The sequence below is a fragment of the Chrysemys picta genome, chromosome 3 (assembly GCF_011386835.1).
Source record: "Chrysemys picta bellii isolate R12L10 chromosome 3, ASM1138683v2, whole genome shotgun sequence".
Taxonomy (NCBI): Eukaryota; Metazoa; Chordata; order Testudines; family Emydidae; genus Chrysemys; species Chrysemys picta.
Window position 1 is genome coordinate 120886030 of NC_088793.1, and position 24464 is coordinate 120910493.

At 43.3% G+C, this 24464-nt stretch overlaps 1 protein-coding gene across 1 annotated transcript in view; it reads right to left on the minus strand.

The window, feature by feature from the left end:
- PLG (plasminogen) overlaps positions 1-24464 on the minus strand; it is a 64148-nt gene that overhangs the window by 15066 nt on the left and 24618 nt on the right. Inside the window, exons 6-14 of the mRNA XM_008163991.4 lie at positions 22853-22973; positions 20169-20287; positions 18057-18219; positions 16922-17049; positions 15512-15677; positions 8076-8263; positions 7139-7293; positions 4086-4179; positions 375-495 (exon numbers count right to left, since the gene is read on the minus strand). Coding sequence (XP_008162213.3) covers positions 375-495; positions 4086-4179; positions 7139-7293; positions 8076-8263; positions 15512-15677; positions 16922-17049; positions 18057-18219; positions 20169-20287; positions 22853-22973 — 1255 coding nt within the window. The remainder of the gene's footprint in view (positions 1-374; positions 496-4085; positions 4180-7138; positions 7294-8075; positions 8264-15511; positions 15678-16921; positions 17050-18056; positions 18220-20168; positions 20288-22852; positions 22974-24464) is intronic.

The window sequence follows — 24464 nt, forward strand, 5'->3', positions numbered from 1 at the left end:
CGTCCAATGGGAATTATTTGTTTCTCATGTCAGTAAAATTAAAGCACATTTTGGAATAGTGGCTCAAATCTGCCCTATGTAAATGTTTAGGATGAAATAGGAGGGGTTCTAGTTAACTAAATTATATTGACTAGCTCGGGACACTCTTGTCAAGAGGAAAAAAGGTTGTGCAATATATTTTGTTTAAAAGATTTATTTTAGAGGCATTTCAGTTTGGAGGCATTTTTAGGGAGAGATCAAGACTAATCTCCAGAAGGCGTCAGCTCCACATACAGAAACATGAAGAGTTAAGTCCTTTCTGTAAAGTTGTTACTAAGGTGTCCCCAGGTAGTGAGGTGCTTTGTAAGTTGTAATGCAATGTGGAATAGTTATACCTTGTCCTGAGACTGATTTGCCAGGGCCAAGAGTGTGGATTTGAAACACACCCGCCCACAATCCTTGTAGGGCACAGCTTTGGAGCAGTCTTGGCTTTTCCACACTCATATTTGGGAGGAGCTAAAGAATGAAATGAAGTCAACCTGAAGAATTTTAAAGCAACTGTTATACCATCCACAATATATTTAAATAAACGGAGAGAGGAAGGCTATTTTATCTTTACACCTTCTCTAGCTTGTCACTCTTTATGAAGTGATTACACAGCAAAAACATTGTTAGGTTATTCTTTCCTGGAACAGTTAATTATGTCTGTGACCAAAATATTGCTTTCAAGATGACAACACATTGATTTACATGGCAAAGAGTTTACAGATGTATCATTTGGCTATCAACAAGTCAGAAACAAAATAGGGCTAAAATTACAATAAGGGGGAAAGAAAAAAAAGAAAACACATTCCCCAAATTGCCTCAGTAAGTATCCTTCCATCTCTGACCGAGTACAGCAACCCTAAAAGCCATAACTTCTGACTGCATTTAAACTAATCTGTAGCAATGGTAAATGAAGTTCAGTCACTGTCTCTGTGTTCCCTGCCAATGGATAAGCTTTCAGAGCTGTCCCTCTTTAAAAGTGTTAGGGAAATCCAGGGCCATCCTCTCCACCGGGGTCTGAGCCAGGGCATAATGGTGGGCAGCTTACGGCTGCCTCCCTGGATCACCTGCTACCAGCACCCTCTCTTCTCACAGGGTAAAGTAAAGAACTGAAAATAAAAATAAAGTTTCTGCCCTTCACAATTTCACCAGTCCTTTCTTTGGAGGAATGGTCAGGCCACAGTAGCTCACTGGGGAGTGCAGTTTACTTCCACTGTCTTCCTGCCACTTAGCTACTCTCTCTAACCTCCTCCTCCAGCCTTTGGAGGTGGGGTGGGGTGGGGTGAGGGTGCCTGGGCCCAGAACAGCTCTTTAACCCCTTCTTCTCTAGTGTGGAGTTTGTATACCCCAACAGTGACCCACCACAGTAAAGCCAGTGGGGTTGGTTTACAGGTGTGGTGTGTGTATCTTGCAGAATCCCTTACTCTGCTTACCTGCTCTGTTCTGGGGTTTGGTCAGGGATACTCACCAAAGGACAAGCATCATGTGTCCATCTTACAAGAACACAGAGTGGAGAAATGATATACATTCTTTGGGCAGGGATTGTCTCTTTGTTTTATGCTTGTACAGTGCTGAACACAGTGGGCTGTGGCCTCTAGATGCTACCGTAGTACAACAACACATAATTAATTAGCTGACAGGCAATCCAGCTCCCAGCCATAGGCTGTATTTTCAAGCCCTTTTGTGTGCACGTTAGGTACAGCGTAAGCACATATTTGCATATACATTAATTTAATTTTTTTAAGGTTTCCTCTAGTTTGGTTATTTTTAGGGAGAGATCTCTCAAAACCACCTTTTATTAGTTACCGTTTCAAACAAGTTGTTTTGGGAAAATGTCTGTGGACCATGTAATATTTGCCATTACAAGCAAACCAGAGTGCTAATGTTTTTCTGAACTTTCAAAATCCTATTCCAGAGAGCTCAAAAGTTGGAGCTACATCTTGACTTCCATATGCAGTGAGACCTTCTATTTAATTCAGTGGGTCCCAGGGTTTTGATTTGCACACAGTGTCTTGGATATGAATTATTAACCCTTGCAAAATAAATAAATAAAATCTTTAGAAAGCATGTAGTGGGGATAGTCTCATTTCAGGTCACTGTTGTTGTGGTTATTTATTTGTATTGCAGTATGGCCTACCGGCCACTACCTCATTGTGCTAGGCACTGTACATACATAACAAAATGCCAGCCCCTACCACAAATAGCTTACAATGTAACTGTAAGACAAAAGACAACAGGTGGATACAACAAACATGTGGGGGTGGAGAGCACAAGGTAAGAGTGAGATGATTATGCAAGCAGCAGTCACAGCCCACCGCTGCCTGCGTTTTGTCAGATGCGTGCCTGCAGCTCCTGGTCATGTGTCCCAGAAGCTAGAATACGAGCCTTGCTCTTTAAATTCAATAAAAAGCGTGGAGTAAAACATGCGCTCTTCAACGCTTTCCCTTTCTTGACCCCCAAATGCCTTTCAAGTAAAAAAATTAAGGGGCTTTGCTCTTAAATATTTAGGGCCAGATGCACTCCCCAGCCACCATGAAGGGCATTTTGCCAGGGAAGGGCAGATGTAGTTTTATGTCTAGGGCTACATCTACACTACAGGGAGGAGTCGATTTAAGATACACAAATTCAGCTACGTGAATAGCGTAGCTGAATTCGACGTATCGCAGCCGACTTACCCCGCTGTAAGGACGGCGGCAAAATCGACCTCTGCGGCTTCCTGTCAACAGCGCTTACTCCCACCTCCGCTGGTGGAGTAAGAGCGTCGATTCGGGGATCGATTGTCGCGTCCCAACGGGACGCGATAAATCGATCCCCGAGAGGTCGATTTCTACCCGCCGATTCAGGCGGGTAGTGTAGACCTAGCCTAGGACTGCACCCCTCCAGCAGAGGATCCCAGGGAGATGCACTAAATAAGAGTATCTCTAGGTCAGCCTGGCTCAGCCTTCTCCTTGCTTGTGCCAGTTGACAGAATAGCAGTGAAAGCAACCTGCAGATTTAGGGCCTGATCCAAAACCCACTGAAGCCAATGGGAAGACTCCCATTCAAGTCAATAGGCTTTGGATCAGGCCCATACTCTGGGGTGGGGTTTAGTTACAACTGCGAATAAGAACCTCTGTGTAGAGTTTGCCCAAGATGTTTTAAGAGTGACTAGTGATGTGGGGTGCTTCAGTTTTTGGATGACTACCTCCAGCAATGACAAACAGCATATTCTGTAGAGATCGGACAATCTTGTCGCGATTACGCACCCAGGGCCGGTGCAACCAGTAGGCGAACTAGGCGGCCGCCTAGGGCGCCTAGTGGTTGAGGGCACCTAAAAGCCCGCTCAGGCGAGGAGGTGGAGTGGAGGTGAGCTGGGGCGGGGGGGGGCACGGGGAGGGCCGCCCACAGTAATGGGAGGCGCACAGGGGAACCGCTCTCTGCCTCAGATCACCTCCACTCTGCCTCCTCCGCTGAGCACACAGCCCCCGCTCTAATTCTCCTCCAATCGGTGCTGCAAGCCTGGGAGGGGATGAGAATTAGAGCAGCGCCGGCTAGCACAGCGGAGGAGGCGGAGCGGAGGTGAGCTGGAGTGGGCTCCCGGGGTGGGGTTAGCTGCCGCAGGCGGGGCAGCGGGCGGGGTTAGCTGCTGTGGAGAGGGGGTTCCCTGGGCGGGGTTAGCTGCAGGGAGGGGTAGCTGCTGCGGGGGGGGGGGGCAGCGGGCTGGGTTAGCTGCCGCGGGGCGGGGCTCCTCTGGTGGGAGGGGTGGGTGGGCGTGGTTAGCTGCTGCGGGGGCGACGGGTGGGGTTAGCTGAATAGGGGGTGGCACAAGGTGGAAGTTTCGCCTAGGGCGCGAAACTTCCTTGCACTAGCCCTGTAGGCACCACTTTCTTATCTAAACTTTAGCTGATCATTACCAGCAGATGCTGTTGTCAGTTACATGGAGTTATAATTTGAAATAAAAAGCTATTGTTAAAGCCTGTCTTTTCCACTCAGATTGAAAAATAAAATTACCCATCGCAAGTGTCATAAAACATTTTCAAAAGTGTAAATGGGGGAGACAAGACTCTTTAAAGAATAATTACGGCACTTGGTGATTTCACAGTATTCCCAGGCTTTCCTCGGGTCTGTCGTATAGCACCAAGGACCATTAATATCTCCGTCAGGATTCCTGCAATACTGTAATAAATACAGAAATGAACAAAGAAACAGTAAAGCCCGGAATATTAAGAAGGGAATTAAAAAGTTATTGATTTATGCTTTTATAATAAATAAAAGTTTTATAATAAAACTAAATGTTGGATTTTTCCCCCCAGACACTATTTCACTGTTTTGTCGATAATCAATTATTCTCATTGCAATAAAATCCTTTGTTTTCTTTTTCTCAAAACTGTTAGATGAATTTAGTGAAATGTCATGAAAGTAAAACTGATACAACTTTCTTCAGCCAGGCAAGCCACAAATAGCAGAGCCAGCCTGAAACTCCAATTGCGCCTATGGACTCAAGGGTACAACAAACATAAGATGGGACTTTCCTACAGTGCACAGTGTTGGCCTAACTCTGTTACCTCTGAAGTCGATCAGAGTGGTTAAGCCAATGCTAAGCACATTTCCAAATCCCACTTTGTTTTTAAGATCTTGAGGAGATGGCAAAGAGCATCTGTTTTGAGGTTTGCAAAAGACTCCGTATGTCATGGGGCCAGGCAGGTACAGTGGAAGCTTCTCTTACATAGCTTGCCAATGCACATCAATCCCAACCTGCATATCAATGCTTAAATACCGCAGTGCTAAGAAATGTCTAAATGTTTCCTCTCCTCTCCACCATTTGTGTCAGTTGTGAGCCTGAGAAGGCTGCCAAATCTGCTGAATTCTCTTGTGGGTTTTTTTGTGAATAAACATACCCAATATCATTAGCATATGTTTTTACACAGGCTTTTTCCTGAGTTAATACTTAGGAGGGAGGGAATTGCTCTGGATGTGGGGTGGGAGCTAGAGTCTTTTCTATTGGGAAGGTGCTATGGTGTAAGATGTAATTGATTTTATCTGCACTCAGAATTTTATCTCAAAGCATTTGTAAAAAGAACTGTCAAACAGGCTCTCGCCCCAAATTCAGCCTAGGGCATTAACCAGTTATGCCACCTAGCCACAGCTTAGGGGCATATCCATCTCCCTGGACTCAATCTGAAATTCTGGGCCAGGTGCTTGGGATTTGTGCAGGTGGTAGGAAGGGGAATGAATCTTTCTCCAAATACCAAGGAATGACCATAGCATAGCCCGTGTGATTCCCTCTCTGAGGAATACACATTTCATATCAAATTAGTGAATTATGTTTGGATGCATCCATTAACCTTTCCCAAAATCAACCCCCACCCAAATGCAATGGATAGTTCTGATAAATATGCCCTAATTTCAGTACATGAAAGAAAAGCACTTCTGCTGTAGATTACAAACATAACAAAAACAAACACCGGGGCAAAAGTGTACTCATGCAAGTAGACTTGACTGGTACTTGCAGATCCATTAATATCAAGGGGACTATCAAAGCTGCCAAGATTTGGGTTTCTCCAGGTGCAGCATTTCTTATGGATGAATGAGAGTGCAGAATTCCAACTCTAAAAGTTCAGAAATCAGGAGAATTCTTTTTAAAGCTACTGTTGTCAGTGTTTCTTTTGAGTTCTGAACTTCCCCTGGGGTGTGTGGCAGTTAGAGTGTTGCCAGCTCCCCCACAGGGGCTGTCCATAAATTACATAACACATTAGGGGATGGGTTGGTCCTCAATTGTGCATGTTTGTTTGGTTGGTTGGTGTTCCAAGAGGTGTTGAAAAAAAATCACCAAACAGCATGTTATGTAATTTATAGGCAGCCCCAAACGTTCAAAGCACAGTGAGCTGGCCCAGATGCAGGAGCTCTCGCTGGCTGGAATCTCTACACCATCAAGCAGCTTCTTCCCAGACCCCAACATTCTAACTCTCTATCCCACCAACCCAGCAATTACTTAGACACCTCCTAATCCCCACATCAGTTTTGCTGCCATACAGCTCCATATCTGCCCAAAACCCAATAAATTATGCACCCCAGCCCCCCACATCTCCCCCTCACCTCTCAGAGCACCTCTGCTCCTCCTGCAGCTCCACAGGTTCTTCATCCCCCCTTCCCATATGAGGTGTTGGAGGATGCAGAGGGGAAGGGGGAGGGAGACGGCAGACAGACCCATTGCTCCCAGAACGGGAGGAAGAGGAGGGAGCAGAACCATCCTGAGCTCTGCTGGGCTTTTTCTGCTCCCTCCTCCTGTGAAAATGGTGTCAGCAGCTCCCTTTACCCGCTCGGTTTACCTCAAAACCAATGGGGAGGGAGAGCGCAGCCTGCTGCAGTCCTGCTCCACCCCAGGAGGCAGGGAAGTGGGGCAGGCAGCTGATCAGAGGGAGTTTATCCCCCCGTAGGGTTTGGGGACTGGAATTTCTCACATCATTGGGAGTCAGGCTCCAGCGGAGGCCAAAACCACATTACTGAGGATGAAATGGAGGGAACAGGCAATGCTAAGAGTGCCCCCCGTGCCCCACACACACCCTGCCGCAAGCCATGGCAGGGGTAGGATATGGAACCACACAAAACTCGGCAGCTGTTGGGTGCAGGGGGGAGTGTCAGGGTAGCTAGAGGGGCGCTGGGGTAGGAGGGTAGTTGTGGGGTGGCTGTGTCCTGGGATGGGTCATAGATGCTGTCTAGAGGGGTGTTTGAGGAGTGTGCTGTGGCTGGAGAAGCCTGAAACCAGTCTTGTGTCCTCCCCTTCTGTCCCGGCTGCTTCTGCTACCACAAACTGCTCCTTCCAGCAGGGGAGGCTACCTGCAGATCTGTTCACTTGAATAAGAGTTTTTACATGATCAGGTTCTTAGTTTGTCCTGAGAAAAGTAAATTAAAGTAAGAAGCAACAGAGGGTCCTGTGGCACCTTTAAGACTAACAGAAGTCTTCTGTTAGTCTTAAAGGTGCCACAGGACTCTCTGTTGCTTTTTACAGATTCAGACTAACACGGTTACCCCTCTGATACTAAAGTAAGAAGAGTTCTTCAGTGTTCCACAAACACGTCAGAGCAGAAAGAGTGACTGCTCAACAGCAGGAAGCATTGTCAGAACCGCTGCTTACGTTTTTCTCCAGCCCTGCCCGTGGATGAGTCACTGGCGTGAAATAATCATGGCTGTGAGGTTTCTGCGAACTCCATTCTTGACAAGTCTTGCCACTTGCAGTGGTTGCTCTTGTGCCACGATAGTCCATACCGTTGCCAACTACACAGTCTGTAACTAGGAGAGAAAACAAGAGGGTGATTTTTTGCTGTGTATCACTTGACCAAATTCAGAGGTTGTGTGCTCTTGGTACTTACATGCCCTGTGGTGTAGCAGAAAAAGAAACTAGCAGGATGGTATAAGAAAGTATGAGATAGCATAGGCTAGGATATTGCTGGAGATGGACAAAATACTGATAATGAAAATGTTGTTTGTTTTTTGTCAAAATGTGTGTTGGGAATTCACAAAATGTGTGAATTTAGAGCAATTTTATGAAATTCCAATTTTATTTCATAATGTCAGGCCAAATATCTTCTACAATCGGATTAGGAAAACACAATTGAAAAAGCTCCCATTACACCAAGTTCCTTGCTTGGTTTGTGTCACTGGGGCACTCTCAGCAGAACCGCAGGTTTCAGAGTTAATCATTAATGAAGATGAATGGGGCAGTTCACACTTCTCTGAGCTATAGTTTCAGGCTCTCTGAAAACGTATGCAGATATCATGCATCACTTACACTGGGGCCACATCTTGAAGCCTTTCCTGGCAGTCCTGAGTGTTAGAATATTTTTTAAAGGAAAGGTTAGATACAGATGACCTCACATAATTCTAGGAGTCGGCCTCAGGGATATGTCTGAAGCACTAATGCGTACGGGCTTAATGGCGCAAGTTGTTAAGGGTTGGCTTCAATGGGACTGCTCACATGCTTAAAATTAAGTACCTACTCAAGCATTTTGATGGATGGAAGCCATATTAAATGTTATAGGACTTTGACATAATGATAATATTTTTCTGGTTACCTGTTTGGGTGGCTGTCGTTGTACGAAGGGTTGATATCATAGTTGGCTGAGGTAGCTTTGGTAAAGTCACTTGTGTATGGTCACACCGCTTCAGATTGCAGTATTCCCATCTCACAGTGGGATCAATGGTGTAACACCACGGGGCTCTATCACCATCTGGGTTTCTGCAATAGTTCTGCCTCAAGTCCCTACAAATGTAAATACAGTGTGTTCTTATTCATGCTAAGGCACTGAAAGAGTTTATGGGAACCTCCTACAAAAACAAGGTATGCATGTAGGCACTAAAGAAATTGTATATTGTGATAGAGCAGGACCGGGGAGCAGTAGGAGAGTGGTAGAAGGTAAATATATAAACCCTAGGCTAATTAAGGCGTGGTTCTCTGTAGACTAGGGAGGGTTGCTACAGGTTAATTGGAGCACCTGTAGTCAATTAAGGCCCTGTCAGAAACCTAATAAACCCCCTTGCTTCAGGCAGTCATGGGGTGTGAGGAAGGAGAGAGGACTGGAATTTGGAGGTGTGTTGTTGAGACTTGAAAGACCAGAGAACTGGAGGAAGGGAGACCCTGCCTCAGCAAGACAGGGAGACTCCCTCCCCCAGCGTCAAGAACTGAGGGTAACCCTACCCAAGGGGGAAGAGGGTAAGAAACCTGCAGGGGTTGAGAGGGGCTGGGTCTCAGAGTGAGGAGCAAACCCAGACCCCTCCCCTTCTTCCCTCCTCTATCACCTTCCCAGGCCACTTAACAGGACCCTTGGTGCCCCAAGAGCAGGGGCAAAGGGTGGTATCTTAGCCCCTGCCAAGAAAAGCGCAGGACACCCCCTCCCCCACATACCAACATTGGCCATTTTGTCACAATATATTTATTTAACATATATAGCAGAAATTCTATTGCCATCATGTGAAAAGAAAACATCCTTTATGGCTATTATATCAGCAGAGGGCTGAAGTTCATATTGACATCATAACTGGTAACATGATCCTCTTTTATGCCTGAGGAAACATAAAACAATATTGGCAGAATTTTAGCCAAAAGCTATGCCAATATCATGATTTGCTGAATAATGACTGGTGTCATAATATTATTTTTTAAAAAGACAAATGTATACAATAGTAGAAAAATATGCAATTATTAAGGCCCTACTTAACTGGCGATATTGTGAAAATTGTGGATTCCACAGTATTAGGCTTCCACCGCAATTTTAACAGCAGGAGCCCCACCATGCGTGGAGCTGACAACAGGCACCATGGCTGCCGCAGCCCGCTCTGCGCCCTGAGTCCCCTGCTCTCCGCTTTGGGTGGCTGACAGTGGAAAATCATGGAAAAGAAATAATGGACTTTATTACCACAAATAATAAGGTCCATTATTAGTTTTCTGCAATTTTCCATGGCTTGCCTGCAACTCCGCCACAATTTTTTGACAATCATCCTGCAAATCAAGTAGGGCCTTAGCAACTATGTATTAATAAATATTCAAACAGATCCAGAACTTTTGGTCAGGGCCAGCTCTAGGCACCAGCAAAACAAAATGTGCCCCGGCCGCCCTAGCTCACCTCCGCTGCTGCTGCCACAGCGCGCGAAACAGCTGATTCACGCGCCGCTGCTCTCCCTCCCTCCCAGGCTTGAGAGCGACGCGTGAATCAGCTGTTTCGTGCGCCACGGTGGCTCAGGGTCTCCCCCTCCCTCCCAGGCTCTCAAACCTGGGAGGGAGGGGGAGATCCCGAGCGGCCGTTTCGCGCGCCGCTGCTCCCCCTCCCTCCCAGCTTGGGAGCCTGGGAGGGAGGGGGAGAAGTGGCGCCCGCTCCGCGGCCACTCGGAATCTCCCCCTCCCTCCCAGGCTCTCAAACCTGGGAGGGAGGGGGAGATCCCGAGCGACTGTTTCGCGCGCCGCTGCTCCCCCTCCCTTCCAGACTTGAGAGCCTGGGAGGGAGGGGGAGAAGCGGCACCCGTGCCGCGGCCACTCGGAGTCTCCCCCTCCCTCCCTCCCTCCTAGGCTTGAGAGCCTGGGGGGAGGAGGCAGGGCTGGGGATTTGGGGAAGGGGCGGAGTTGAGGCGGGGCTGGGGGTGGGGTAATTAAATAAGGGGGAGGCAAAATTGTTTTTGCTTTGGGCGGCAAAAATCCTAGAGCCGGCCCTGCTTTTGGTGGGGGGGGGAAAGGAGGGTTGCCTTTTAGAAATCAAAATGAAGGATTTTTTTAAATTAAAATGAAGAAAATACCAGGTTCTTCCCTCAAAGTTCTTATGGTCTAAGGCCCAGCAAACACTTTTGCATGGGAATAACTTTGTGTAAGAATAGTCCCACTGAATTTATTGGGACAACTCCCATGCATAAGCGTTTGTAATGTTGGGGCATAAAATAGAGACACTTAAAAGAACATGAAGGAGGACGAAATGGATATGGAAAAGAGGGATGAGGGTTAGATAAAAACAATGTGGGTCATATAATATGTAGTTTGCTAGTCATATAAATACTGGTATATTAATCAGAGACTGAGATGCAGCAAGAGAAGAGAAGCCAGGAGTGGCGCCAGGGTTTTTGCTGGGGTCTTCGGCGGTGGGGTTCCTTCCGCTCCGCGTCTTCGGGGCACTTTGGCGGCGGGTCTCGGAGCAAGTGAAGGACCCTCCGCCGAATTTCCGCCGAAGATCCGGAGCGGAAGGAACCCCGCCGCCGAATTTCCGCTGAGGGCAGCAAAATGCCACCCCCCAAATCCTGCCACCCTAGGCGACCGCCTAGGGTCGCCTAGTGGAAACACCAGCCCTGGGAGAAGCAGATAGCACAGGAATGGAGGACACTGCGGAAAGTAAGGCCACAGAAGTGGATATTGAGTAGGTATTTAAAAGTGGAGAAGAGAGATGTGTGGCACACAGAAAAAAAGGATGTATTTCCAGGCACAGGTAGCAGCATGAAAAATGGCACCAGAGGCCAGACTTGGAGGAGGAGAAGGCAAAAGGAGCAACCAGTTGGTCAAAGTGCAGATGACAAGATGGGGTGGAATAGATGAGATGACACGTAAGCAGGGTTTCAACTAGGAGTTAGGTTGAAAGAGACAGGAACTCCATGAAAGGACTTGAGAAGACAGTAACATGTTAGAGAGCTGTGACAGGATGATTATTTAAGCTTCTTTATTTTGGACAGACTAAAGAAGGCAGAAGTGAGTGTTAAGAAGCCCAGTGAGTAGCTATTTACATTGATCTCACCACCCTTCATTCTAATTTATCAATCCAAGATGGGTTTCCTAGTTATTTATTTACTATGCATAACACAGACCAGCATATTTTAGATGCCTATACACAAATGCAAGGAGTATGGGGAATAAACAGAATAACTGAAGTGTTAGTACATAAAGTAAATTATGACTTAACTAGCAACAGAGATTTTGTGGCCCAAGTCTCATGACTGGAATATTTGTACAGAGGGGTATAGCTTGTTCAAGAAGAGAAGCCAAAATAAAAAGGGAGGAGGGGTTGCATTATACATCCATAATCAGGGCCGGCGCTTCCATTTAGGCGACCGGCGCCAGGATTTGGGGGGGGAGGTGGCATTTTGCCACCCTCGGCAGCAATTCAGCAGTGGGTGGTCCTTCCGCGCTCCAGGTCTTGGGCGGCAATTTTGCGGCGGGTCCTTCACTCACTCCAGAACCCGCCGCCGAAGTACCCCAAAGACTGGGAGCGCGGAAGGACCCCCCCGCCGCAGAATTGCTGGTGACGATCGGGAGCGCGGAAGGACCCCCACCTAGGGCGCCAAAAACCCTGGTGCCGCTCCTGTCCATAATATATACACTTGTTCTGAGATCCAGATGGAAGTAAGAGCCAGACCAGTGGCAAGTCTCTGGGTAAAGATAAAAAGGGAAAAATAAGGGTGATGATGTCATGGTAGGGGTCTACTACAGTCCACTGAATCAGGAAGAGGAGGAGGAGGAGGAGGAGGCATTTCTAGAACAAACAACAGAATTTCCAAAACACAAGAACTGGTAGTAATGGGGGACTTTAATTACCCAGGCATCTATTGGAAAAGTAATATGGCAGAATACTAAATTTTCAGTAAGTTCTTGGAATGTATCAGGGACAACCTTTTATTTCAGAAAGTGGAGGAAGTAACCATGGGAACAGCCATTTTAGATTTGATTCTGACCAACAGGGAGGAATCGATAGTGAATCTGAAGGCAATTTGGGTGAAATTGACCATGAAGCGATAGATCTCATGATTATAAGGAAGGGAAAGAGTGAGAGAAGCCGAATAAGAACAATGGACTTTAAAAAAAGCAAACTTTAGCAAACTTAAAGAACTGGTAGGTAATGTCCCAGGGAAGAAAATCTAAAGGAAAAAGGAGTTCAGGAGAGCTGGCAGTTTCTCAAGAAGCCAATATTAAAGGCAAAACTGCAAACTATACTGATGAAAAAGAAAGTTAGGAAGAATAGCAAGAGGCCAATTACCTGAAAAATCAAAAAGGAATCCTAGAAAAGATGGAAAAATGATCAAATTTCTAAGGAGGAGTACAAAGAATGGCGTAAGCATGTACGGACAAAAATCAGAAAGGCTACGGCACCAAATGAGTTATATCTAGCAAGGGACATAAAAGGCAATAAGAGGTTCTCTAAATACATTAGGAACAGGAGAAAGATGAAGGAAAGTGTAGGTCCACTACCTAGTGGGAAAGAAAAGCTAATAAGTGATGACATCGAGAAAGCTGAAGTATTTAATGCCTATTTTGCTTCAGTCTTCACTAAAAAGATTAATGGTGGCCTGCTACACAACACTATTAATATTAACAACAAGGAGCAAGCCAAAATCAGGAAAGAACAGTCTAAAGACTATTTAGATAAGTTAGATGTATTCAAGTCAGCAAGGCCTGATGAAATTCATTCTAGTGTACTTCAAGAACTAGCTGAAGCAATCTTGGAACTATTAGCAATTATCTTTGAGGACTCCTGGCGGATGTGTGAGGTCCCTGAGGATTGGAGAGAGGAAAACATAGTACCTATTTTTGAAAAGGGGAACAAAGAGGACATAGGATATTATAGATAAGTCAGCCTAACTTTGATACCTAGAAAGATACTGTAAAAAATTATTAAACAATCAGTTTGTCAGCATCTAGCAGGTAATAGGGTTATAAAGAACAGTCAGCATGGATTTGTCAAGAACAAATCAGGTCGAACCAAACTAATTACCTTCCTTGATGGGGTTATTGACCTAGCGGGGTGTGTGTGTGTGTGTGTGTGTGTGTGTGGAGAAGCAGTAGATGTGATATATGATTTTAATAAGTCTTTTGACACAGTCCCATAGGACATTCTCATAAGCAAATTAGGGAAATGAGGTCTAAATAAAATTATTATTAGATGGGTGCACAACTGGTTGAGAGACCTTACTCAATGAGTAGGTTTGCTACTCAATGGTTTGCTATTAAACTGGGAGAGCGTATCTAAGGGGTCCTACAGGGATCAGTCCTGGGTCTGGTACTACACAATATTTTCATTAATGACTTGGATAATGGAGTGGAGAATATGCTTATAAAATCTGCAGATGACGCTAAATTGGGAAGGTTTTACAAGCACTTTGAAGGACAGGATTAGAATTCAAAATGACCTTGACAAATTAGAGAATTTGTCTGAAATCAACAAGATGAAATTCAATAAAAACAAGTGCAAAGTACTTAATTTAGGAAGGAAAAATGCACAACTACAAAATGGGGAAGAACTGGCTAGGTGGTAGTACTGCTGAAAAGATTTGGGGGTGATAGTGGATCACAAATTGAATATGAGATGACAATATGCTGTAGTTGTAAAAAAGGCTAATATAATATATAACTTCCCAGTGGTTAATATATAACTACTCTCTGTTCCCAGAGAGTAGTTATCAGTGGTTCATATTCAAGTTGGAAGGGCATATCAAGTGGAGGTCCCACAGGAATCAGTTCTGTTCAATATCTTTATCAATGATTTAGATAATGGCATAGAGAGTACTACACTTATCACATTTGTGGACAATACCAAGCTGGGAGGGGTTGCAAGTGCTTTGGAGGATAAGATTAAAATTCAAAATGATCTGGACAAACTGGAGAAATGATCTGAAGCAAATAGGATGACATTCAATAAGGACAAATGCAGTGTACTCCACTTAGGAAGGAACAATCAGTTGCATACATACGAAATAGGAAATGACTGCCTAGGAAGGAGTACTTCGAAAAGGGATCTGGGGGCCATAGTGGATCACAAGCTAAATATGAGTCAACAGTGTAACACTGTTGCAAAAATAAAGCAAACATCATTCTGGGATGTATTAGCAGGAGTATTATAAGCAAGACACAATAAGTAACTGTTCTGCTCTACTCCACATTGATTAGACCTCAATTGGAGTAGTGTGTCCAGTTCTGGGCGCCACATTTCAGGAAAGATGTGGACAAATTGGAGAAAGTCCAGAGAAGAGCAACAAAAATGATAAAAGGTCTAGAAAACATGACCTATGAGGAAAGATTGAAAAAACTGGGTTTGTTTAGTCTGGAGATAAGGAGACTGAGAGGGGACATGATAATAGTTTTCAAGTACATAAAAGGCTGTTGCAAGGAAGAGGGTGATAAATTGTTCTTCTTAACTGCTGAGGATAGCACAAGAAGCAATGGGCTTAAATTGTAGCAAGGGAGGTTGAACATTAGGAAAAACTTCTTAACTGTCAGGGTAGTTAAACACTGTATATAATATTCCCAACCCCCATCTCCTAATTATGACTACAGCAGTCACAAAATACATAAAACTTAGCAATATGAAATACTATACATATTCCTGACCAGTATGTATTGCAACATTATTTGTGTCCATATAATTAATTTCCATTTTCTTAGATTCTCCCATACACTGTGTTCTGGAGCAGGTTTAAAGGCAACTGTCATATTCTCAAATACATAACACAGTGCATATTTCTATGACTTACAGTGTGGTTCTGATGGCAGAATTTGGCCATAAGTCTGATTCTTGGAATATTTATGACAACTCTTAATTTCTTGAAGAGCAATTTTAAAAGACACTATATTTACATTTAGCCCAGAATTTAAATGTCGTGAAAACAAGCTTTTTTAAAATCTTAGCCCAATATAAATGTTTCAGTGTTTTAAAAAATAATAATGAAAGATGTTATTGTAAATGAAATGCATCCTCTTCCAGTGTTTGAAACCACTGCAGTATTAAGCTCCTGAAAGTGAAGCTGGCTTAGCTGATTTTCATTGTCCAAGTGGGAGAAACTAAAACAATTAAACAAAGAGCTAAAACAGCAACAACTGAATTGGATTTTAAAATTCTCTCTCTCAAGGCACTCTTAGTAAATTGGTAAAGAAATTTGTTTGCAGTGTGAATTTTAACTTGACAGTGTCCCTTTAAGTGGATGGCACAATTAATAGATTTCTGGACAATTCCTACACTGATTTTTGTGATAGTGGTTGAAGTAAACCTACGCATTTGGATATGCTGCTGGGGTTTTTGTGTGTTTGTGCGGAGACATTGATCTCCATGCTTGGCACTTCTTTCCTGAGATAGTCAACGAAGTTGTGCCTCGGTAAGACAGGCCAGTGTCTTGAAAGCAATCCTCAATGACTGGATCCTGTTGAATCACAGGTGCATCTGTAATGAACAATAAAAAACAGTGCTTTAAAAGTGAATTTTACTTTGATAAATGAGCACAGAAAAACCAAACCAAACAAATAAAAGCAATAAACAAACAAGTCAGAATGGTTAGCCTGCCTGTCACAGATACCTTCTTATGACAAGATCTCATTCAGAAGAGGCATTTCTGAGGGTGTATGGAAGCTTTTAATGGGTTACCTTCATGAGTCAGATGCTGTTCCTTAGATGCAATCTCAATTTCAATGTTGTGTTGTGTTAGGCATACTTGGATTAGAGAATCACAAAGTTCAGAATGTGGATCCAAAATTGTGGTTTTATATCAGATGTATTGCTAGTGGTGGATTGACCTTGCATCGGGATGATTTCCCTTTTTTTGTACTGAAGGAGTTTGGGGTTGTTAGTTAGGATATGTAAACAAGTGGAAGTGTTTGGTTGGATTTTTCAGGGGTTGGAGTTTGGAGGCTGAAGTTTTCTCTTACATTATTGCAGCTTCTATTGATTTGTTATCGATGGACACACATCTGGTGTATGTAAACATACTTGATGGTGCCAAGCAATTTGGGTAACTGGGATCTTGTACTTGTAGTATTTGTAGGGCTGGCTGACATTTTTGAGCCAAAAATTCTCACCAAAATATGGAGTTTTGTCCAAAACAATAACATTTCTCTGTTAAAAATTATTTTAACCATTTTTTAAAACAATTGAAATGAGAAATTTTGAAACAAAAGGAAAATTTTCATTTCAGTTTTCAAAAATGGAATATTTATTGCATTTTTAATTACCATGTTTTTCTGCTTTATCTCCATTTTTTTCTTTCCTTGCCATTGAATGCAATCGATTAATGCTTTCTAGGGTTTTGTTTTTCATATTTTTCCTGTTTTTTACTTTTTCCACACTTTTAAAATCTTCTCTGATCTTAGAAAAGATACTAAGTTCAAAAGGAAAAAGGAAACTCTGTAAGCTCACTGCTTGGTAACTTTTCCAAAGCCGAGGCAGTCAGCAGAACAATATGATCTAAAATCTTTCTTCCTCACACTGCACTTTCCCACCAGACTTAAATCCTACCCTCAACAGGTTCAACCTTCCACTAATGTTCAGATGTGGTCTGCAGAGTGTTCAGATCAACAAATTAATAATAATATGAATAAACAATGATTTATTTGCAATTGGTACAAAAAAAGAATGACTGACTCCCACGATTCTTTCAACCTCCATATCACAGGTGCATCCACTCTCCTTACCAGTTTTTATTGTTGTTTCATCACAGCTGGGTATGTTACAGTATTCCCATCGTTTTGAGCTTTTGGTGGTATAACACCATGGCTTGATCTCACCGTCAGGGTTTCTACAGTAGTTTTCTTCTAAAGCCCTGAAGCAAAAGCACTATGTGAAAATTAGCTTCTCATGGAAATCTGATAATGGCCAAGAACAAGGGGGTGGGGAATGTTTCCTCACTTGTTTACGATTGTATTTATTGGTGAGTCACTACTGCAGCAAAATGTTGCTCAGTAATTACATTTATCTGCAATAAGGCAAATTACTGCAATGCATTATTGTTGTGAGTCTGGTCAGCATTCTAGGTAAGAGAGGTCCACATGCTAAGAATATGAGCAGCTTTTCTGATGCTTATGTAACCCCAGGTGACTATTACAGGTTCCCTTCTATGTTGATCCACAGAGGATATGAGTTGTTACAAACCCTCGTTTTACAGTCTGGACTCTTCAGCTCAAACTGTAGCAGCTCATGCTTTTAGCTCTGGAGGTCCCTGGTATGTTGGCCAAGATAGCAGTAATCACATTGAACTGGAGATTTAAAGCATGTGCTGCTACAGATGGCGCTTAAGAACCAAGGCTCTATAACTGGAGGCTGTAACAACTCATATCCTCTGCGGATCAGCACAGAGGAGAATCTGTAACACACATTCACCAGTGGATCACACTTGTACTTCCTTCACTTGTGACAGGACACCAAGAGTAGTGCAGATAAAGCATGTTATGGAACAGTATCATCACTGGGAAAAATAACTTTTCTAACACTCTTATTCTACATGGAAGCACCTGGGTATGGAACACAGTAAAGGATAGATGTGAGTGGGGAAAGGAAGAATAGGAAGAGCATGAATGCCAGAGAGGAAGATTCAAGTACATGAGAATGAGAGATGAAGAGGAGGAACACAGGAAAAATCAGAGAGCAGGATCAAGTGAAGAAATTAAAGAAGAATAATGAGAGAGCTGAAATAATATGGAGAAAGGAGAACTTAGCAATATAGTTGGAGAAAAATTGTGCCAACCTTAATATTATGTCTACATCATCATGAAATAACTATGTTCCTTGGTACTTCCAACAGGCACCAAATAATGAAGAGGTTTTACATACTTGCAGGGATAGTTCTCTGGAGTCCGGGCATGTTTGTGGGGAAACTGAGCACTCCAATGTTGACAAGTGTTTCCTGACACAGTGACACCTATCTTGCCTCGATAATCATCTCCGTTTCCTGAAAGGCACTGACGTCCTGGGCCAGAAACTGGTGGTGGTGAAGCTATACCAGAAAAGGAAATGAATATAAACAGTGCCTTCAAGATACGTAAGCTTAACTTTGCATAATGTGGAACATGCACGTTTTTGTTTCTATACTGGTGAGGTTTCCGAAGGCTATGGCAAGACATAAGCCAAAGCACAGAGAAAACATCCAGATACTCCTCCTTGACTCTTCTCACTTAGATTTTAAGTTGCCATAAAATTTTCAAAATTTCCAAACAGTGAATTCTATTCTATGCCGAACCCTCTGAAGCATCTGGTGACAACATGATCACATTTAAGCCATCCATCCTTTCCTCCACCCTAGCTATCTCACTACAATGGTGGTGAGAAAAATGAGCTGAGGGAGGACGGCTAAGTGAGTCTGAGAGGTAGGATGGAAGAGCAGAGATTGCCAGGACAGGAGGTAGTGAGGATGAGGCCCTGTGAGATATTATAAAGAGAAGCATCACAGCAGGGAATGGGGCCTTTGGAGCTAAAACAGAAATCTGAAGGGGAAGATCTAATGGGAAGAGCGAGTCTTGGAACAAGGAGCCTGAGATGGTCTAGCAGCAGAAGGAGAATGCTGAAGAAAGGAAGATCGTTAGAACTACTCAGACACCTGCCTTTCTTAATGCTTATTGCAAAAGTACCTACTAGCCACAGCCCACAAGTATTCCAAGGACAACCAGAGCACCAGGTACCTCAGAAAGGCATAAAGGAGATACCATTGGGTTGTGAGTCCACATTTATTTGGTCTTTTTAATTTCAAGATGAAAATGAACATGCATTTTGACTGTACATATAATTTCCTGATGGAGAATAAAAGGTCAACATGTTCCATAAAACTAGTTAAAATTCTAAACTCAGTATCAGTTATCTTACAGTTTCTCAACCCATTTCTTACTTTAGAGAAACCTGTCAAATATTCACCCTCCATCAATAAATAGGTGTTTTAATTGATCCCTATCCAGCAAATATGTGATTCTTCATAAAGCAGTGAGAAAAGCAAATACTTGAGAAGACTAGGACTGGTGATATAAATATAAGCCTGATCCTCAAAGTGCAATTCTGGTATAAAAATGGCATTGTGGTGCACCATATTTATTGTCTTTGTGATTTGCATGTCAAATGTGCTCAGTTTAATGGATTTTTTTAACTGCTAGCCCTGAGCTTAGAGGTTTTGTCTTCACTAAGAAAAAAAGATGTGTTCTTAACTCGAGTTAGCTAACATAGGATAAAATCCTAGTGATGACAACACAGTTTGGCTTGTTAACTCATGTGAAAACTACAAGGTAAATCCTAGGCTTCCCCACAGTTTCCTTGACCTGCAAACTCTTGTGAAAACTACATACACCTCTACCCCGATATAACACGAAATCGGATATAACACGGTAAAGCAGTGCTTTGGGGGAGCGGGGCTGCGCACTCCGGAGGATCAAAGCAAGTTCAATATAACGCAGTTTCACCTATAACACGGTAAGATTTTTTGGCTCCCGAGGACAGCATTATATCGGGGTAGAGGTGTACTTCCTTGACTTCACTAGTATTTTACTTTCTGTTAGTTAACCTGAGTTTTAAAAAAAACTACCTTTTTTCCCTAGTGAAGATGCATCCTGAGAGTCAATCTGAGTTATTTCCCTCTAGTGCTATCATCAGTAATAACAATTCTGCAGGGCAAATTTGAGTTTCAGAGATAACTGTGCAAATTATGTACTCAATAAAACCTATGCAGCCCTATCACTCTCAATGCACTTACACAGGTTTAAATGATTGGAACTTAGTAAATGGTTCTATTAATGATGCACCTTCCCTGGTACAGAAGGCTCTTCTTGGGATATTTGTTGATGGATTCCACCCTCCATCCTCACCCCCAACTTTTCCCTACATTTTGGTTCTAGCTTCTACCTGTTGCAACTGCCTGTAGTGGTAGCTAACTTGGGTTCCACAATCTCCATAAGTAACACTTACTGCAACGTGGAATGTTACAAAATTCCCAGCGTTTCGTGGGGTTGGTAGTGAAACACCAGGGCCGAGGCTCACCATCAGGATTACGGCAGTAATTCAGCCTCAGATTCTTCTCTGGAAAGCTGAAAATTAGAAGTTTGAATTAAGAATCTAATTCACTAACGGCTGATGGTATGAATTGCCCCTCCTGTGGCACAATGAGCTTTTTGGGCATTCAGATACTGGGCTAAGGAGTGAGATATAAATTACATAGGAAAAACTATATTAAAAGAACAGTAAAGTTGCAAAGTCGACACTCAAAGTTAGGAAATGCCAGAATTAAGGTTACCTGTGCAACCTCCATTTGGGCCCCTTGTTCATATGCACTATGGTAGTTCTGCCTAACATCATGCAGCAAGTCTATGGCAGACCAGCAATAAGAGTCCCAGTCCAGTGTCCTACCCATAAGAGAACACCCTTTCTCTTCTTGCAACCCACAGCCTCATTCATTGTCCATTCTGTGCACTGGATGAGACAGGGGTCTTGTACAGCAACTGGCATGTGATCATTTAATTAAATACTGTACCATGATGCATGCTTTGTTTGTCCTGTTTCCTAAGTAGCTTGCCTTTATGCAATGTATCATACTACAAAACTTTAAAAATCTGAATACATTTGCTGTAAATTGAAATTGCCCACATGCTCCACTGTGTTGTTCCCCGCTCTCAGTGACCTATGTCTAGTTTTCCATTTTCCTTTTCCCCTCAACATTTTGGACAAGTTGGTTTGATTAGCTCTTCCTGATTGCACATGTGTAGGAGAAGGTGCAGGATGCTTGCCTCCCAGCCGACTGCTCAGGGTCTAGACATAATCACCATCTCTCTATTCCCTGAACACAAACACCTTTCAAGGTCAGAAGAGACAGTGATGGTGAAGGAGGTTGGGGTGAAGAGAACTGGTTTAGCATGAGGAAGGGAAGAAGATAAAGGAGAGAGAAAGAAATGAAGCATTTGCCCCAGGAGATCAAACCTTTGCTCTGTCTAGTCCTGTAGCAACCTCAGTTCTTCAGAGGAAGGGAATCCCAAAACCACCACCTATGATGACCTTGCCACCCAGCCAATGTGTTCAATGCTGTGACATTAGGGGAGATATTCCTTCCTGGCAGGTCATCTTAAAGCTGTGAAGCATACAAATCTGTTTCTCTGGTTTCCATTTTTTTAAGATCTCATAGCAGAAAACTTTCATAATACCTCATCTTTCTTCTGATATTCTGTAGGCTTGTCTGTTTCAGTATGTGTTGATTAGAGACTGTCTTTAACAAAAGGGGGAGGGTTATTTTAAAATGTTACTGTCTTTCAGATTCAACCTCTTACTTGTTCATTCTGATTCATAAGACAAGAATGAAGGGCCACCTGAGGAGGTTTGATGTCACCAGCTGTTATGTTCTATACATTAACTGAGAGTGGGGAGCACTAAAAAGATCTTAAACCTTTCAGATAAATATGGCCAAGCATTCAAGTTTTGCAAGGTGGTTATTATGGGTTTTATGACTGGTAGTATGGTCTAGTTGATAAGGCACTTGTTTGAGAGTTGAGACCCGGGTTCTACTTCTGCTCTGCTACTGAGCTGTTATATAACCTTGGGCAAGCCACTTAGGACCTGATAGTTAGAGGTACTCAGCCCAGGGCCAACTCCAGGCACCAGCCGAGCAAGTTGGTGCTTGGGGTGGCAGATTGTTCGAGGCGGCATTTCGCCCAATCCTAGGGCAGCACGGCCGCTTTTTTTTTTTTTTTTTTGGGGTGATGTTCCGCTCCGGCCACCCTGTAGGGGGTGGCAGCACGGAGGACGGGAGCACCCTGCAGCAAGCCCGGCAGGGCAGTCCACATCCTTCCCAGCCGACTGGAGTGGCATGGAGCCTCCCAGCAGGCGGCACAGTGGTCGGGGCCGCGTGATAGCGCCCCGCTGAAGCCCTGACCGCCCCCCTTCTCTCTCTCCCCCCGCTCCCTCAGAGAGACAGGCAGTGAGGGCACAATAAAACAATGAGACATTTAAAAAAACTGTGTCTCAGTTTTCCCATCCGTAAAATGAGGACTATGATGCTTAGCAATGTAAAGGAATTTGAAATCTACAGATGAAAAGTTGTATGTACGTGTTAGGTATTATTATTATTAATTATTATCAGAACCAAACCTCAGAGCCTTCTGAGGTTCTTCTGTCACTACCATTTTCCCTAGCTTGAATTTCAGATAACTTGGAGTTGCCTCCAAAGAAACAGAAAGAAAAGAGAAAGGATTGATGATTTACCTTCTTCCATTGCACTGAGAGGTAGCAGATCAGCCTTTTTGTTGCCCTGGACCGAAACAGAACTTTTTGACTCCCCAACCCTCTCTTTTTAAGGGAAGGATGTTAAAAACATAGCTCCCTCACACATGAACACTCCCAAATGCTGCCTATGGTATTAGTATGGCAAACAAGCAAAACATCAAGCACATGCAAAAGTGCATTGGCTCAAATAGCCAAGGGAGAGGTTGGCCACCAAAAAAAATCATCAACAAAAAACATGATCAAGTATTATCAAAATGAAAATGGAAAATTACTATGAAAAACAATCTATCTTTTTTTCCTCCTGGCTCCAGACCCCAGGGGCTATTTCCCTGGTCTTGGGTCCATCTAGCTGATCAGTTATTTCATTACTGGTTGTGACTTACTTTGAAGGGATGTACCCATGAGAGTGAGGCTGTTGAGAATCCCAGTGCTGGCACTCAATCCCAGACTCTGTTTGGGAAATTTTGCCTTGGTAGTTTTCGCCACTGCAATGCATGCACGCTTCTGTATGGACAAGCAGGAGTGAAAACAAAGAAACGGGGAAACATCAAGAATAGCATTGGTCCAGAAACTTTCCCTTTGGACATGCCATCAGCTCAAGAGACCAATCAGAAGGCAAAACTAGAGTGAAGAACTATTCTAAAATGGCAAGGTTCTTTCTACTGGTGGGTGACTTCACCTACTTAATTACATTTATTTTATTTGGCTTATTTGTTACACTATAGTGTATCTTTTAAAATAAAAACAATGAAAACAACAATTAAAAAACTATGATATGACAAGAAGATTTCTAAGGCGCTTTTAGGTTGTATATATTACTGGAGAAGCTTCCTTTGCAAAGTAGCTTCCTTTAAAGAGTAATGACTTGGATAATGAAGACACAAGTTCCATGGCATGTAATATGATGACATTAAATAGCTAACATTCTCCCACTATTCCCAACAATTGGACCATGGTGAGACCAACCCTCTGGATTGATGTTCATTTAGTTTCCTGAACATAATCCATTAAGTTTCATAGATTCGACTTTGAAATCAGAAGGGACCATCAAGATCATCTAGTCTGACCACCTGCCCATTGCAGGTCACAGAACCTCATCCACCCACTGCTGTAATAGACCCCTAACCTCCAGCTGAGTTACTGAAGTCCTCAAATCATGGTTTAAAGACTTCAAGTTACAGAGAATCCACCATTTACTCTAGTTTAAACCTGCAAGTGACTTGTGCCCCATGCGGCAGAGGAAGTCCTACCTGGGTTCAGTAGAATGGTCTGTGTGAGTTATAGAAGGAAAATAAAGGAAGAGCCATACGTTTAGAATAGGGGAGTTGAACCAAGATTAATCTCTTGATGCACTGAGCAAAGGAACCCTAGAAGTTCCTGGTGCTTATGCTCATCAACTGAATCAAATTTTATGTAAATGCAAGATTTTCAGGGCTGACCCATGCCACATATCTGCATGCAATACTCCCACTAATGTCAATAGACGTTGCCTGCATGACTATGATCGTCAGGTCAATCTTTCTTTTTTTTTTTTTAAATAAGCCATTTTCTAGTTAGAGCAGATCAAAAAGTATCTAAAACCAACCAAAACTTGTGATTCCTCTATATCTATTAAATATTTATACAATTTAAGCCATTCAGGGAGACGTAGGGTGACTAGATGTCCCGTTTTATAGGGACAGTCCCGATTTTGGGGTCTTTTTCTTATATAGGCACCTATTACCCCCCACCCCCTGTCCTGATTTTTCACATGTGCTGTCTGGTCACCCTAGGGAGACGTCCTTTTTGTTGAGAACTTTTATGCTAAGTCCCAGCTGGATCTGAATTAAAAGCACAAATGGACCTGAAGCACAAAACTGAGATCTGTATCTGCTTTTTTAACTCCCTCAAATAGGAGTTTGTTCAGATCCAGATTTTTGGATCAGGCTTGTCTCTAATTATGAGTCCTTTCATACCATACAATGATCTGGCAAGGAGCTGTTATAATGGAAATGT